Here is an 18332-nt window from a genome sequence, read left to right as displayed (position 1 = left end):
TATTACAGTTATTAGTAGTATTTAATTATTAATATTAAATAAAGTAATAATATAATAATAATAATTAAACCATTTATTATTAAATTATTATTGAGTTTTTCAATTATTATAACTGTTTATTATTCAATCATTATTATTTAATTTGTATTATTAATTTTACTTAATTATTATTATTAAACAACAAAGTAATAATAATTGATCATCATTACTATTATTTAACTATTATTATTTAAATATTATATTATTATTATTATCTAATTATTAATAACTAACATTATTTTTTTTTGTTATTCAACAACAATAATAATATGATTAATGTTAGGTAATAATAATTAACTATCTATTATTAAATTGTATTATTATTATTAATATAAGTTAAGAATAATTATTAAATAAGGCAATAATTATCAATATTAACTAACATTAAAATAACAATTTTATTTGGTTAATTATTCAGTAATAATGATTAATGTTAAAGTAATAACATTATCATTATTATTAAACTACTTATTATAATATTAGTATTAGTAGTATTTAATATTAAATAAAGTAACAAATAACAATTATTATTACTATTTAACAATTTTTATTTAGTTGATTATTTAATAATACGAAGAAGAACCTAAAATAATAACAGTAACAATTACTGTTGTTATTATGGTAATTACATAATTATTATTATTCTTTCATTATTATTATTATTATTATTTAATTTTTTATGAAATTTTTTTTACTTAACTTACAACTTATCCCTGATAAAATAATTGGAAACACATCAATGTCTGAAAATAAATCCTATCCATTTTCCTCTTTCTGTTTACCTTCAGGTCTGTGAGTATTTTCTCCAGCCAGACAGACACACTCTCTGTGGGGCTGGTGTCGGTGCAGCCAATGCTGGGCGCCTGTGTCTGGAGCTCCACCACGGTGGGCTTCAGTACAGTGAAGGTGAGGGGCTTACGGGCTTTCTCCAGCTTACGCTTCTTACAGGGAGGGGACTAAGAGAGATTTAGAAGGAAATTAGTTTTTGTCAGTTAACTTCAGAGTGTTTACATGTCAGTTTACAGTCTACAAAAATTACGACTTTATTCAACAATTTCTCTCTTATGTGTAAGAAAGCTCTCAGATTTAATCAAAAAGATCTTAATTTGTGTTGTGAAGACGAACAAAGGTCGTACATGTTTGGAACAACATGAGGTTGAGTAATTAATGACAGAATTTTCATTTTTGGGTGAACTATCCCTTTAATGTGTTTTAGTAAAGGTGGCCAATAGAGGGCAGCAAAACACAAAGTTCACCTTGGCCTTTAATGAATTTAACGATATATCTGGAGTCCTTGTGGCACTCATGTTCATCAAATACAATTTAAAATGAAAAGAAAACTTAAACTTTAAAAACAAAAATTAAAAATGTTGCCTTGGCAGCTGAATAAATTAAAATCTAAGCCTAAGCTGAATTACTAAAAATTATTAAAATTGACATATATAAAATGACAAAATGCATACAATTCCAAAAATGTTTTAAAATAATTACATTTAAATATTATTTAAAATAGTCTAATTTTAAAATTAAAATGCACGCTAAAAATATAAAAAGCTAATTCATTATTATTAGTATGAATCAATTAAACATTAATGGTATTATTATTATTAATAATAATAATGATAATAATGCTAATAAATCTGTAATAATAATAATAATAATAACATCCATTATTATTATTATTATTATTATTATTATTATTATTATAACAAATATTATTAACTAACATTAAAATAAGAAATACTATTATTTTGTTAATTATTCAATAATAATAAAAATTTAATATTATAAAATTATTATTGAATAAATTATTATACTATCATTATTGTTAGCTAATATTATTAAATAAGGTAATAATAATTAATTATGATTATTGTTAACTATTTACTATTAAATTATTATTAATTTATTATTACCTTATTATTATTATTATTATATATTATTAATATTAATTTTTATTTATTATTCATTTTATTACTATTAACTAACATTAACATTATTTGTATTATTATTGTTATTATTACTGAATAATTAACAAAATTACAATTATTTTAAAGTAATTATTATTTATTATTATTATTATTTAACTAATTATATTTTTTATCAGTAGTAGTAGTAGTATTTAATTATTATTAAAGTAATAATAACAATAATAATAACAACAATTATTATTTTTATTATTACATTTTTATTAATATTAACTAACATTAAAATAACCATTTTTATTATTCAATAATAATAGTAGTAGCAGCAGCAGTAGTAGTATTTAATTATTATTATTAAACAAAATAATTACAATTATTATTATTATTAAATTTTTAAATGTAATAATAATTAATGACATTAATTACTCAAAAATTTAAATAAAAAACGTACAACTTTAAAAACAAATATTAAAAATGTTGCCTTGGCAGCTAAATAAATTAAAATAAGATGAATTACTAAAATTGAAATATATAAAGCTTAAAAAAAAGGACAAAGCACAAAATTACAAAAAAAAAAGTTTTAAAAATGAACATTTAAATATGATTTAAAATAGTTATTTTTGAAGCTAAAAAGATAAAAAGCTAATTCAAAATATTAAAATTAATAGTATATAAATAAATACTAAAAAAAATGTTTTATATAGTTCTTAAAAAATTTTACAAGACAAAAATTAGGTGCAGATTTCTCTGTAAAAATAAAGCTAATTGGCCTTTCACATTAAAGATAGCTGGGTTCCAGTCTCTAGACATTTCTGCTTCATATGCCATTTTAAAACGAGTGTTACCATTACCACATTTTGCTAAAGAATATATTCATGAATGAATGCAGTGAATAAGTGTCCACAGCGAAACTGCCCAAGGATTAATTTTGTCACTCAACATTATGAGTGTTGCCATAGAAACTAATAATGAGTGTGAGGAGCTGAACAGCTCAGTGTAGTACGAGTATGATCTTGTACGTAGAGTAATTTCTGATGTAACGTAAACACTGAATCATGTCCTACTGAGACACAGCAGTCATATTTGACTTTTCCAGCTCTCGTCGTAGTGATTTCACAGCATTGCTTCAGTCACATGCCTCTCTGCTCCTCTCTCTAACAGAGCATCTGTTGTTGGAGCAGATAAACGGACAACATGACTCATCACAAGCCAATAGTTTGACCCCCTCAGCACCAAAAAAAACACACCACACCCATCATTTACTCCATCAGTGACCCACATCTCTCATATGTATTCCTCCTGTGGGCTGTCATGGGCTGCTTTCAATTGTGTAATGATCTCTGGTGAGTGATAATCGTAATACAAGACAAAGCACACCTCTAATCTGGCATCCATCACAGGATCTTGCTCTACTCAACACCCCATTGCTTCTGTCCTGTCAGAATAAGCAACACATTTAGCACACACTAGGCTATACATCTTAACTATTTTCCTCGTATAGGATTAACTACATTAAGCAAATTGAATTTAGGGACAGACTAGTGTCTGAATAACTCCCTGTGCTGAAGTTGCTGGCTTTGCCATTTGTCAAATTTGTCATGTCTCAGCAGACAGCGATCAAATGATGGTTTCACACAGGGTCACTGTCATTGTCAGAGGACGTCCCCTAAATCCTAGTATTAAAACACTTTAAGGTAGAAAAGACTGTCAAAGTTAATTAAGATATTAAATATGAATTAATATATTTAAATCTTTAATTTGACATTATTAAAGCTTCTGCCTTCTAAAAACTGGAGGAACACAAGGAACATCATGAAATTAAAAACTGCAATTTTGGTTTGGAGTCATAAAAATTTTAGAGGGATGTTTTTTCCATATTTATGTATATTTGTATTTTCCAAACTGAGGTATGACTCACATGAATGCATAAATACAAACTAAAAAATAGCTGCTTTTTCATATCCATCAAAGACACTTTATTTTATGTGTGTATAGTTTATATATATCTGTTGTCAACAAATTAGAAGCTTATTTTATTAAAGCTATTATGAAAGTTAAATTATTATTATTATTATTAATATTAATATTATTATTGTTGTATAGCTTTTTAACAAAGAGTGGCAGTGACAGTGTGCTGATTTTTGTTTATTGATACTTTTTAACAGGACAATTCATTTAATTCTTATTCAATTTTTAAAATTTAAATACTAAATCCAATATATTTATTATTAATAATAAAAAAATAAAAAATTATAATGATTATTATTAGTAGTAATAGTAGTAATATATTTCTTTGGTTGGTTTGATTTCTTTCATAATTTTATTAAATACTTTTATTTCATTTTAAATAGTAAAATAAAAAACATATATACTAATAATGATTATTAATGCGATTACTGTTATTAAATACAATTTTATTTTACAGTACAAACATATTACAGTAGTAATATATTCTTTTATTGGTTTAATTGGTTTTTCATAATTTCATTTGGAATTGAAATTAAAAAAAATCTGAATAATAATAGAATATAATAATTACTGAATGTAGTGAATAATAATAACAATAATAATAATAATTATTATTATTATTATTGTTATTATACACTTTACAGGACAATTAATTGAATTCTTATTGATTTAATTTTTTGAAAATACTAAATTCAATGTATTTAATAATACATAAATAAATAAATAAATAAATGATTATTACTATTATTGTTATTAAATACCATTTTATTTTACAAACATATTGCAGTAGTAATATATTTATTTTATTGGTTCAGTTTCTTTACATAATTTGATTTGAATTTAAATAAAATAAAAAATATATGAATAATAGAATAGAATAATTACTACATGTAATTATTATTATTATTATAAAAAATTAACATTTTTACAGGACAACTGAATAAATTCTTAAATTCTTAATTTTTAGATTTTCAATACAAAATTCAATTTAATAATAATAATAATAATGATTATTACTATTATTGTTATTAAATACTGTTTTTTATTTTTACAACACAATTGATTTAATTCTTATTTATTTGTAGAATAGAAATACAATAAATTCAATTTAATAATATTAATAATACAATTACAATAAATAAATAATAATTATTACTATTATTTTATTAAATACTGCTTTTTATTTTACAGTACAAAAATTATTGCAGTAGTAATATATTTTATTGACTGATTTAATATATTTTCATAATTTTATTTAAAATATAGTAAAATACAAAATTCAAATATAATAGAATATAATAATTAAATGCAATTAATAATAATAAATATAATTATTATTATTACACTTTTTACAGGACAATTCACTTACTTATTAATTTTATTTTTAGAATGTAAATACTAAATTCAATTTTATTTAATAATATATTATTATTATATATTATATTAATAATAAATAATTATTTTATTATTATTATTACTACTACTACTACTACTACTCCTGTCATATTGAATTGTGGAAAATACTGTTTTCTTTCTCTTTTTTTATCCTGATTGCATGTCAGATTTTAAGATTTAACATTAAAAGGCGGTTCCCTATGCAGTCCAGCCTCCTTCTCCAACACAAGGGGGCGCCATTTTCTGACTTTAAGCTGTCAAACTCTGCTAAGCATAACAAAAACTCATCCCACCAAGCAAAATCTATGAACAAAAGTAGACCAAAAATACACATCAGTATAAAAGAACACTGTGGCCACAGTAATTCTCTGTGATGAATCTCTCAGAGTGGCAGCATCTCTGGTGTTCAGTCTCAGAGGTACCAACCATAATATTTTACACAAAGCCAAAAAGTGCAAAAACGTGGCTCAAAGCATCTCCACCCATTTGTGATGAGCACATAATGGATGAAAACAGACGGACACGCGCATCGATCCACCCGCTCCCTCTTAATTAATTTCTATCAGTCTTAATCAGAGCGATGCACTGCTTTTATCCCCTCTTCACCGTGAATTATAACCCCCTCCGCTCAGTCCATTATTTATCCACCACAAGCAGGTCGAGTAGATCCTGCGTAAAATGGCTTCCGCTTTCAACACCGAGCCTCTTGACGTGTCTAGAGTGGCTTCGCTCTTAAACATGCAAAAAAAAAAAAAGAGCCTTGGGATTTCAACCACGCCGAGACTGAGCTGAAAGGTCATTATTCAATTATTGAACACAAGCAGATGATTTCCACAGTGATCCGCGGATGCTGACAACCGGCCTCATTCTGTCCCGCTTTCGTGCTGCTTCCTGCCTCGTGACCTTTGACCCATCAGCCTCCGCCCTCCCCACTGTAAATCCACTTCTTCAATAGCCTCATATCCCAGGCACGCTTTCAGCACAGCAGGGTCCTTTTTTGTCAGAGTCTTCCCTGTACCCCCTACCTCTCGTGCAATACATTTCACGTCTGAATTGAAGATTTAACTGTCAAAGAGATTGATCTGGCTTCTGTACGCTCTGCTAATGGGGCTCAGCTGGCTTCGGAGAAGAAGAATGGACACAGGAAGTGGAAAAACTGAAATGGGAGAGATGCGGGTGCCATCCAGATCTAGACGTGTCCGTACTGCTCCAGAGATCTGGCTGAGGGTGGAGCGGCTCGCAGACAGATATGTAGGCCAATCTTTCTGCTCAAGTGCCTGGGAGGAAAAAGGCATCGGGGACTTGGGGAATTCTCCTGAAAGACCATAACAAATCATCCTGCTGCCCCCTTTTTCATTCCCTCTACCTCTTTTCCCCTTTTAAAGCCCTTCTAAAGTGCGTGACTATATAGCACAGTCACTCTGTCTGGGCAACTGTTGCTAAGAAGGAGCTGCGCTGTGCCTTAGGAAGCAGGTCAAGTGTATCTGATGGAATGGGCTAAAGATGCATTATTAAAAAGAGGGCCGAGCCCAGTGAATATTCAGCAGGTGTTGCTTTCCCACATGCAAACGCATCAAACGGACTGGGTGCATTGGTTATGTGAGGACTAGCTGACTCTGAACTGAGGCACACACTCTCTACTGACTATAAACTAAGGCTGTCGTTTTCATTTTAAATCCCTCTCCGTCCCCACTAGCGGTTTCAAGCGTTTTCCAGACGTTTCTGATCTACACTGAAACGTCAGAAAACCTTGAATTTGCTTTACTACGTATGCGTACTAGAGTGCGGATCGGGCCACATTTTTCTGTCCGAGCCCGGCCCGCGTCCGACAGAGCAGTAAGCATTAAGATATTTATGTCCGAGCCCGATCCCAGCCCGACACAGTTAAAATCTCTTTTTTTTCTCATATAATGACACATGCACTTTTTTTGTGTGGAAAGCCCGCTTTTATTAAGCAACTGTAGGAAAGCGTTCGGAAATGTCAACAGATGAGAGTCTCAGTGCACACTGGGCAAAAAGCGCCGTTATAATACAGGCGCACTATCGCGCTGATGTGACCGAGTCCGATCCGAACCCGAGCATCCTTTCTAAATATCTGTCCGAACCCGGCCCGGCCCGTCGGGTTCCGTCGGGTACCGTCGGGCTCGGCTCGGGTATCCATCCTCTAATGCGTACAGCTTCCCGATTGGATGTTTGATCTAAAACGCAACTGCCCTCATGTTTCGCCACAAACAGCAATCGCAAGTAAATTTTCTGTCATCTTTTTAGGACTGTGATATGAAGAGTATACAAAGTAAGACATATGTATCAACAGTGTGACAGTGAACAGCCCGTAACAGGTACAATACCAGTATAAACATACAGTGCACAGCATAAATGAGTACACCCCCTTTGATTAAATATAAAAGATGTATTTTCTTAATAATCACTAATTATTTTATAGAAAGATGGCAAAATTTAAATGTGTTAAACATAATCTTAATAAAAACAGAAATATATGCCATTAATATCTGTAAAATAAGCAACTTTTGTTTAAATGAGGGATTGCAGAAATGAATACACCCTAGATTTCATTTAACAAAGTGTAATATTCTAGTACTAAATATGTCCTCCAAAACTCTAAGTACACTGCTCTGACCCTTCTTGGCACTGAGTGTACAAGTTCATGACAAATTTTCACATCTGTCCTGTTTAACGTCACTGTGGGAACCAGACACTTCTCAATGTACTCCTCTAGCAACAACATAACAATTTGGATGCTGTTAGATCTGAAATGATTGACTTGGTCTTATGAGACCAGAGTATGGATTCCCAGAAGTCAACATTTTGTAAATATGGGCCTTGGAAAAGCTAAATGAATTTATTGTGCTTTGGCTACAGTAGGTAGTTTTGGTGTTTTCTGTAGGGCAGACTGCATCTTACACTGTCAAATAAAGTGTCACTTTTCATGGTTTCTCCTGCTCTTTTTCTAGCAAAAACTCTCTCTGCACGTAATGAAAGCTTAAAGTGAAGACCTAATTATTTCAGGGGCCCTTTCAGAAGTCCATTGTTTTTGAATTTCCTGTGTTATTTTTGCTATATTTGCACACTTAAAAGAGGAAAATGGTATAGACGGTTTCAACGGCAACAACATAAACAAACGTTACTGCGCATGAGCGCTTTTGTGGCCCAAACTTAACTTCCGGTAGACATCCAAATAGAATCAATAACAACAGCTAAGTCCTTCTAGAGTAGATTATTTTTTTAATAACAAGCGAAATATGTTGGCTGCGTAAATTAGACTGATTTATTAAAAATGCAAACTCATTACTTCCCAGTAGGAGGTGCTTTAAGCACGAGAAACGAGGTTTCCCCGGTAATGGCTATAGACAAAGCAGCTCTTAATTTAAAAAACGCTGCCTTATGCAGGATGAAATGAAAATGACATTTTCTAAAGACAGTCTTTCTTCAGAAATACAGTGATATAAAAACACCCACGCCTGGGTTTGATTTTTAAACGTGTATTACGTTTATTCAACGAAGTCTATTAACAGATTAATTAATTAGTCTATTAATTCCAATTTCCAATTGGAAAATCAGTCGGTTTTTATATCGTGGCAGGTCGCCACAAATAAATAAATGTTTGGGAAACACATACCACAGCACAATAACCTGAGACCAACTTCATTACTCATTATTAGCTGCGTTTGTAGCCCGCGACACGAACCAGACAGATAAACAAACACAGACCGGAAGTTAACTTAGGTCCAGGCGCGTGCGCTCGATGAAACCGTCTATACGATGAATACCAAATTTATGTTTTATGCTAAGAAATAAATCTCCGTTGTCACCATTCAGAGTATGATTCAGTGGGCCATGTAACACTTTTAACTGTCAAGAAATTACTCATCTTTACCAGTTTTGATTCAAACTTTGATCAAAATTTGCCTTAATGTTACACCAGAAATTTTTATTTAGCTTTATTTAATAACTTTCAGGAGGGTGTACTCATTTTGCAACACAACATTTTATCACTTTGATAAGAAAACTGTATTTACCTAAATAATTTTAACATTCTTCTTTGGTAACTGATGAAGCAGACGTGCTAGAATAATATATCTTTAAAGAACCCTAACATATCTTTTTAAGTAAAGAGTAATTGCTGAATTTGTTAAGTTTCAGAGGGGGTGTACTCATTTATGCTGTGCACTGTAGATGTCTATTGGTACAATATGTGTCATATGACCAAACATGCGTCATCATTTTCAAACCTATCCACTTCGGAGAGCGTTTTCAAGAAGTTCAGTTTTCCTTGGCGAAAATCACTCTCAGTCTATTATTAGTGTGGACAAGGCCTAATAAAGGAAGTGTTTAGAGCTTACAGGCACAGGTACGTCATCATAGAAACTCCAAGCCAGGGCCCAGCGCATGGTCCGACCTTGACAGAACTCCGTGTGTGTCACTTTGGGAACCTGCGAAAGAACAAAAGATGATAAAATGATCTTATTAATGGTGATTAAAACATAAAATAGGCAGTGATTCTTACTTAAAGTGTAAAAAGAAGTCTGGGTTATATAAAAGATATTAGAAAAAAAGAACAACATATTTTGCATGAAGAAAGGATGATTTTTAGGACTGCTTTGTGTCATTTTCATGACAATGAAGCCCATTTCCCTCCCAAATTTTCATTATTGTGAAGTGAAATAACCTCACTGTCATTTATATAATACTTATAATAATACCATGTTTTTGAAAAAAATGTAAATCTTCATTAGAAATACATTTTATTATTAGCATAATTTATTTACAACAGGTATAATTCATTACGACAAATACTACTACAATATACGTGTACAATTGTTCTTTATAATTAGGGTTGCACAATATATCAGCATCATATCAGTTATCTGTTGATGTTACAGTTCTTTTAATTTATCAGTATTATGGATATTAAATTGTGTAACATTAACTAATGAAACCTTATTGTAATGTATTAGCTAACATGAATAAACAATGAATAAACAAATAATTTATTACAGTATTTATTAATCTTTGTTAATGTTAATGAATATACAGCTGTTTATTGTTCATGTAAATTCACAGTGCATTAACTAATGTTAACAAACAACTTTTGATTTGAATAATGCATTACTAAATGCTGAAATTAACATTAGCTAAGATTAATAAATGCTATAGAAATATTGTTCATTCTTAGTTCATGTTAACTAAAGTAAGTAGTTGTCTTTATCAGACAGAAATTTTTAATTTAAATATCAGTCCTTCCAAAAATTAATTGTTAAATATGTATTATATAATATTTATTTTTTTTTTAAATAAAATTTGATTTTATTATTATTATTATTATTATTATTATTTTTCTTTTTTTTTTTTACAATACAGTAGGTTACAGACAGGGGCGTTTCCTCCGAGGATGCAAAGGAGGCAGTGCCTCCTCAAAAAATGGGATGAGAAAAAATTATAATAAATAAATAATAAAATATAATTAAAAAGTGTATAAATCACTTGTTTAACACCGACATCTGCATGTGAAGTTACAGCTCCCCTGAACCCATTGAGTTTTAACAGATGCTCCAAAGCATGCCGTGAATTTGGTGGGGGTTATGGAGAATGAAGGAAGGAAAGTCAAGTGAGAGAAAGCAGTGCCTCGCAATATGATTCAATATGACTGGTTATGTTTGATTGTGATTGGTTCATGCAATAAATCCCATCTCTTGTGTTCGTGCATGTTCTGAATTAACAACATAAATGGCATTAATGGAAAAGACTAAAAAATAAGACTTAAAATGACCTGAAAACATGAGCTGTGGGAGTTATTAGTAAGTAATCAACTTGGTGAAAAGTTAAAGTAAATCTGTTTGTGACCAATATTTACAGAGTTTGAGGACTGATGAGTTGAAAAATTCAAAAACAGTTAAAAGTTAACTATTAAAAAGGATAGCTAAACATAAGTTCACAAATAAAATAGATTGAAACCGTTGGCGTTCTTCTTCCGTTTCTTCTTTCGCTCACGAGCCTATGGCAGCCCATAGAACCGTTTGCGGGAAAGTTGTGAAATTTATCACACTGATAGAGGACAGTCTCAACATTAACCACAGCAAATTTGGAGTCTCTAACTCAAACTCTCTAGCGCCACCACTTGTCCAAAATTTAGAATCTAAATTCTTTTTTTCTCTGAATCCTTGGCTCATGACGAGTCAAATGAACACCAAAATTTTTAATTTTTAAAATCATAAGGTTTTGTTTTTTTCTATTTTCAATTGTTCGGAAACCTACTTTTTCGAACTCGTCCTAGACGGTTTGTCTGATTTTCGCCAAAATTGGCTCAGATCATCTTCGGACCATGCTGGCAAGAGTAATAAACCATTCTAGGGATGCACCGAATCCAGATTTTTGGGGTTCGGCCGAATACCGAATCCACTGTTTAAGATTCGGCCGAATCCGAAACCGAATACCGAATCCTACTCGCATCCTTAATCACACGTTTTTAGCTGTGACTGTCCAGCTGCCGTACCTGAAGTTGCTGCATTTTGGCTGCTGTCTGTAGATTCCTTCATGCACAACTCGTATTCTTTTGGATGTTTTAGACGCAAATGTTTTAACATCGGCGATATGTTGTGTACTGCTTAGGGTCCTTGCCACCACTAGACAAATTGGCATTGCAAATTGAACATAAAGCTCGACTTGAATCGCCTTCTTTTGGTTGAAAGTACTGCCAAACAAAACTTTTTTTGCTTACGAGTTCCATTTTCAGATTCTTACAGCCTACTACATTCGAACGGGTCCTATGTAAACACCTTCACGTAATCAACGGCCGTGTGACGTCGTAGTGCAAGTCTAGGGTTCGGTTTTGGTGGAAAATAAATCTAAGGTTCGGCCGAAACCGAACCCCGTCAAAAAGCCCAGGATTCGGCCGAATCCGAATCCTGGATTCGGTGCATCCCTAAACCATTCATTAACCATTAAATATGACATTTCCAAAAATGCTAATAACTATAGATTGCATTAGCCTATTGTACTGAAACTGGTCTCAAAAATATTCCTTGGGTCATGCCGACAACATAGATACCAATTATACCATAGTTGGCCAAAGGTTCTGTCCGCCATATTGACATATGTTGAAAACATACTTTTTCGAACTCTTCCTAGACAATTCGTCTGATTTTCACCAAAATCGCGTCAGATCATCTTTAGACTGCGCTGACAAAAAGTTATGGATTTCATGATGATAGATGAAACCGTTTTCGAACAGCGCCACTACAAATTTTAGGTTTGATGCCAAAATGACTCTGAGGCTTCATCTCTGCAAAGCTTTGACATAATGACACCAAACTTTGTGTGTGCCTTTGTCACCTCACACTAAACACACCACATAGTTTTGATAACAGCGCCACCTGTTGGTCAAAAGTGATAAGCCATTAAATCATATTACTAGCAGTTCTACATTATTTTTCTGTCATTTTGACTAAAATCATCTTAAAATGGCTTCCTTTTACTCATTGTTGCAGTTGGTCTGGTGCTCCATGCCATGCTTAGCTTCTCATTTTCCCTCATTTTGGTGTGCTTGCAGCTGTATTTTCAATTGTTACTGCCTTGAGTTATTTACTTATATAAAACTATATGAACGTGTATACGTGCAGAGTGTATGATTGACACCAGACCCTCCCGTAAGGCTTAAAACTGAGAATTACAATCACATACCTGTCAATCACACAGTGAGGAGTGTGTATTAACACAGATATGTGGGTGTTAGGGGTGAACTATAGGGCGAAATCAAATCCCAATGCTCTTCAGTAAAAAACATCACACGGGTTTGACCTTTGCAGGCAGAGGGCATTCAAACGACAGATAAAAGCAGAGAAAAAGGAGAGCGGAAAGTGAGAGGGCGAACAAGAACGAGAGAAAGAAGCTCATTAGCATATTAATTACAGCCACACTGGTGAGAGGAGGAAGCGGCCCCGTCTGCTGGACGTTAGCCAGGAGAACAATGACTCTAATGAGGGGTGACGGGACGCTGACACCTTCAGATGAATCAAACCACACATCAGGCCCGAGCCGAGCAGACTGACTGACATCAGACTAATAACCTGTGAGCAGGGCGAATGCCTTTCATTCACAGATATCACAGCGTTCTGACTGTACAGACACAGGCGGAGGTAATCGAGAGGGGCTGGAGGGGTGACGCCAGAGCTAATGATGCCTAATGAACTAATGAAATCTACTCCATTAGCGCTCCCTGTCGTGGTGCGTTTTTAGGCCACGCTAGTGAAACTCATTAAGATCAATTAACCTGAAGTCTTGGGGAAACGCCCACTCATTTATCTAGAAAGATCTGAGAGGCAAAAAACACACAGCAAAACTCACCCCTTGTTTCCGCAGCTCATCTTTCAAAGGTGCCAGGCTACACTTCTTCCCCAGCATGCAACTGTACCACCTGTAAACAGACAAAAAAAGACTTGAGAAACCACCTGATCCATGGGAGCACATCAAATAAACTGCAGGACGCAGAGCCGTGGGTTGAATATGGGCTCGCTCTGTGGGAACGGTCAGTTGGGCTACTCTTTATATTTTTAAGATACGAGGCGAGATGTTTAATTAAAAAGCCCACCTCGACAGGAAGCTTTGAAGCTGCGCGTGAGACAAAATCAATGAATATCCACCATTATAAAAAAAGATGAGGCTTCATCGGCCGGTGCCCACAGAGAGTGGGAGGATAACACGGTTTATGCATAATTGATTGGTGCTCAACTCTTAATTTTCTAGTTCTTTTGGTTTCTTAATTGACAGAATCTCACTTTTAATCACTGAGGGATAGCTTAAAGGTCAGCACGAAGCATGTTCACAAGCCATTTTATCTTCGTAACGTGACATATTCATGAGTCAAACAGGAAATTTGGTGAATAAATGTAGGGCAGGACTTGATTTTTTTTCTCCACAGGCTGGATTGTGGTATAAAGCCAGATGTAAACACAAATTTGCTCGTTATGGAGAACAGACGGCACGCATTTTTAATGAGGATTTGTCAGCAGAATGTGGCGGTTGAAGGTCAAGTTCACTTTCATTTTCATGGTAACATTTCTTTTTCAATCCATCATTATTTGCTATTAATGCCATAACTTTTTTTTTTTTACATCACCATTAACTGGCATTATATACACTATATACAAATCACATTACTGAACATATCATTATTTTATATTTATTAAGCACGTAAGATATAATTTAAAGACTAAATTAAATTATTGATATAATGGTATTATTATAATTGTATAACTGTATTTCATATACTGTTTTAAATATTTCAATTATTGTGTGTATGTGTTTTATAATATGTGTAATCTTTAGTAATTACAATCTTGATGTACTGTAACTTTATTATTAACATTTGTATTATATTACTGTTGATTTGAGCTATTTAAAAAAAAAAAAAAACATATATATATATATTTCCAAGACATTAAAATATATTAATATAGAAGCCCATTTCTGCCACTGAATAAAAAAAAATTAATTGCACATTTTTATCTCGTAATTTAGACTTTTTCTCACAATTGCGAGTTTACATCTTGCAGTCCTGACTTTTTTTCCTCAGAATTGTCAGTTTATATAACAGAATTGAAGTCAGAAACGTGTGATATAAATTAGCATTTTCAAATTATAAAGTTTCAAGTTTATATCTTGCAATTGTGGCTTTTTTCCTCAGAATTGCATTTAAATCTCACAATTGTGACTTTTTTCTCAATTTTTTATATCTCGCAATTGTGATTTTTTCTTCAGAACTGAGTTTATTGACTCGCAATTGACTTTTTTCTCAGAATTGTTATTTTATATCTCGCAATTGTGACTTTTTTCCCACAGAATTGCATTTATATCTTGCAACTGATTTTTTTTCTGAATTGTGAGTTTATATCTCACAATTGTGACTTTTTTCTTCAAAATTGTTTATTTCGCAATTGTGACTTTTTTCTCAGAATTGTTTAAATCTCCCAATTGTGACTTTTTTTTCTCAGAATTAAGTTTATATCTTGCAATTGTGACTTTTTTCCTTAAAAATTGTTTAAATGTCACAATTGTGACTTTTTTCTTCAAAATTGTTTATTTCGCAATTGTGACTTTTTTCTCAGAATTGTCTAAATCTCCCAATTGTGACTTTTTTTTCCTCAGAATTAAGTTTATATCTTGCAATTGTGACTTTTTTCCTCAAAACTGTTCACATTTTGTGATTGTGACTTTTTTCTCAAAACTGTTCATATCTCGCAATTGTTTTTTTTCTCAGAATTGAGTTTGTCTTGCAGTTGTGACTTTCTCAGAATTTAGTTGATATCACACAATTGTGACTTTTTTCCTTAAAAATTGTTTAAATGTCACAATTGTGACTTTTTTCTCAGAATTGTCTAAATCTCCCAATTGTGACTTTTTTTTCCTCAGAATTAAGTTTATATCTTGCAATTGTGACTTTTTTCCTCAAAACTGTTCATATTTTGTGATTGTGACTTTTTTCTCAAAACTGTTCATATCTCGCAATTGTTTTTTTTCTCAGAATTGAGTTTGTCTTGCAGTTGTGACTTTCTCAGAATTTAGTTGATATCACACAATTGTGACTTTTTTCCTCAAAATTGTTTATATCTCGCAACTGTGACTTTCTTCTTAGAATTGTGTTTAAATATCAATTGTGACTCTTCTTCTCAGAACCTCGCAATTGTGACTTATGTCAGAAATTGTGAGATGTAAACTCAGAATTCTGAGAACCCTCAGATCTTTTTTTACCCCCTAAAATTATGACTTTACAACTCATAATAATTGTTTATAGCTCACAATTCTAAGAAAAAAAAGTCAGAATTGCAAGATACAAACTGGCATTTGCAAGAAAAAAATCTGAATTGTGATTTAAAAGTCCCAATAACCTTTTTTATTTTTTATTCAGTGGCGGAAATGGGCTTCTATACATGACTGCATTACCCACAACAGTAGCCTACAATAATGCCTAAACAACTATTTAAATATTAATTAAATAAAATAAATATTAATACATTATGTATAAATCATACAATAAATATTGTATTATTTTGCTCTTTCTATAATAATAAAACAGCATTCATTTTTAAATTAATTTCCATGCACTGTTTATGACTTCTCACATTTGAGACTAATTTAAATATTTGCAATAAAAATTTTCACACTGCAGAAGGATTTAAAATGGTTAAGTGAAAGCAAAATATGAAAAAAAAACATATCAAATCATATGGTGATTAAATCATGTTTTGCCTGACATAATTATAAAAGTTAAATATTTTTAGAGGCAGAGCAAGTTGCAATTACAGACATTTTTTCTTTAGAAAATAACCAAATCAATCGTGCACAATTACACTTAAACAATTCAGACTCTGCTGTAGGCTGACTTTTGTTGGGCTGTGGTTTGGGGTTATCAAAGGCCAAATCTACCACAAGAACGAGGGAGTGTAGATGAACACACATTACGCTGCATATGGAGCCTAAGGGGCCTGACAATCGTTTCATTTTGTGGAATGAAATATTAAAGAGCCCTAATATCCACACATGTTCTCTGAAGCGGAGCGGAGGGAGGCTGTGTGGCACCCCAGCACACTCGACTAATAACGGGGTACTCCAGCATCTATCAGGCCTTGGAAAGGAGGTGTTTATGCATTCTCTTTAGTTATCAGGCCCTGAGGAGGAAGTAGTAACAATTACGATTTCAATAGCACAGATTGTCTGGCATGAGGAAAAATCAGAGTTGTATTTAGTGTGTAAGTGAGACTAGAGGAAGACTGGCAGTAATTACAGATCTGAGGGGCTGGAGAGGAAGCATCATCTCAGAGGGCCAATCAGAATGCCTGGCTGGCTCTATGGGCACCTGCGCACACGCACACACTCACACACACACACACACACACACACACACACACACACACACTTTACGACAGTCTGCTTGCGTAGTCTGAACCCATGAGAGAGAGCTGGTAACACAGCAAAATGGAAGAGTGCCCAGCTTTCCCTGCGGACACCAGTCAATTCTCAACACAGGCAGAAGACACATAAAAACACTTAAAGGTTTAAAACTACATCTGATATTACACCCAAACAGTAAAAATTAAAAGATACCATTCAACTTTCTAACTTGTCGATCTAGGTTTCTATACACACAAGCACGCTTGGCCAAGTTCCTCTTGGGGTTCAGCTCATGACATGGTTAATCAGGCCTAATGTTGGTTGCTCTGCTGCCCCTCCCCACCCGCCTCACTCCAGCGCTCCACTGACAGTCCTGGCACGGGGGGGCTCGCCGTCTGCCCCAGTCACACACACAGCTGCTCCCGTCGGGCGGCCCGGATACCGCCTCGGGAAATTATTTACTTTGCCTGTCAATTAATTACGCAAACTCTGTATGACAGATCCATCCCAGCATCCATCTGCCCTGCCCCTTTTATCAGCATGGCCTCTTCCCCCCTTTGGACCTGCCAGTATAAAACGCCTCCTCTGCAGACCTGTTTATTCCCTTCACATTATACTCCTCACAGCTCCTCAGGTGTTGACATTGGTGCCAGACTGATTTATCAGTCACTATTTGGTAATTTTGAGAGTGCATCAACCGATAACTGTCTGATTAAAAGTCATCTTTTTTTTTTCCAACTTTAATAAGTTTATATTTATTTAAAGATGACATGGAATATTTCCACTTTTAAATAATATAATATAATATAACATAATATAATATAATACATGTGACCCTGGACCACAAACCAGCCATGAGGGTCATTTTTTTAAGATTGAGATTTATACATCATCTGAAAGCTGAATAAATAAGCTTTCAATTGATGTATGGCTTACTATATAGGACAATATTACGCTAAGATACAACTATTTGAAAATCTGGAATTTGAGAATATCTCCTTTGAGGTTGCCCAAATGAAGTTCATAGCAATGATTATTACTGATCAAATTTTTGAGTTTTGATAAATTTATTGTAACATTTCTACCATAAATATGTTTCAT

General features: G+C 32.8%; 1 protein-coding gene across 1 annotated transcript in view; it reads right to left on the bottom strand.

Annotated features, from left to right (window-relative positions):
* mettl16 (methyltransferase 16, N6-methyladenosine) overlaps positions 1 to 18332 on the bottom strand; it is a 45596-nt gene that overhangs the window by 1476 nt on the left and 25788 nt on the right. The window contains exons 7-9 of the mRNA XM_073818141.1: positions 13689 to 13758; positions 9689 to 9778; positions 822 to 995 (exon numbers count right to left, since the gene is read on the bottom strand). Of these exons, the coding sequence (XP_073674242.1) occupies positions 822 to 995; positions 9689 to 9778; positions 13689 to 13758 (334 nt within the window). The remainder of the gene's footprint in view (positions 1 to 821; positions 996 to 9688; positions 9779 to 13688; positions 13759 to 18332) is intronic.

Source organism: Garra rufa, chromosome 14 (genome assembly GCF_049309525.1).
Source record: "Garra rufa chromosome 14, GarRuf1.0, whole genome shotgun sequence".
Classification (NCBI taxonomy): Eukaryota; Metazoa; Chordata; class Actinopteri; order Cypriniformes; family Cyprinidae; genus Garra; species Garra rufa.
The sequence above is the reverse complement of the archived record's forward strand: the minus strand, read 5'-3'. Positions and strand labels throughout refer to the sequence as shown.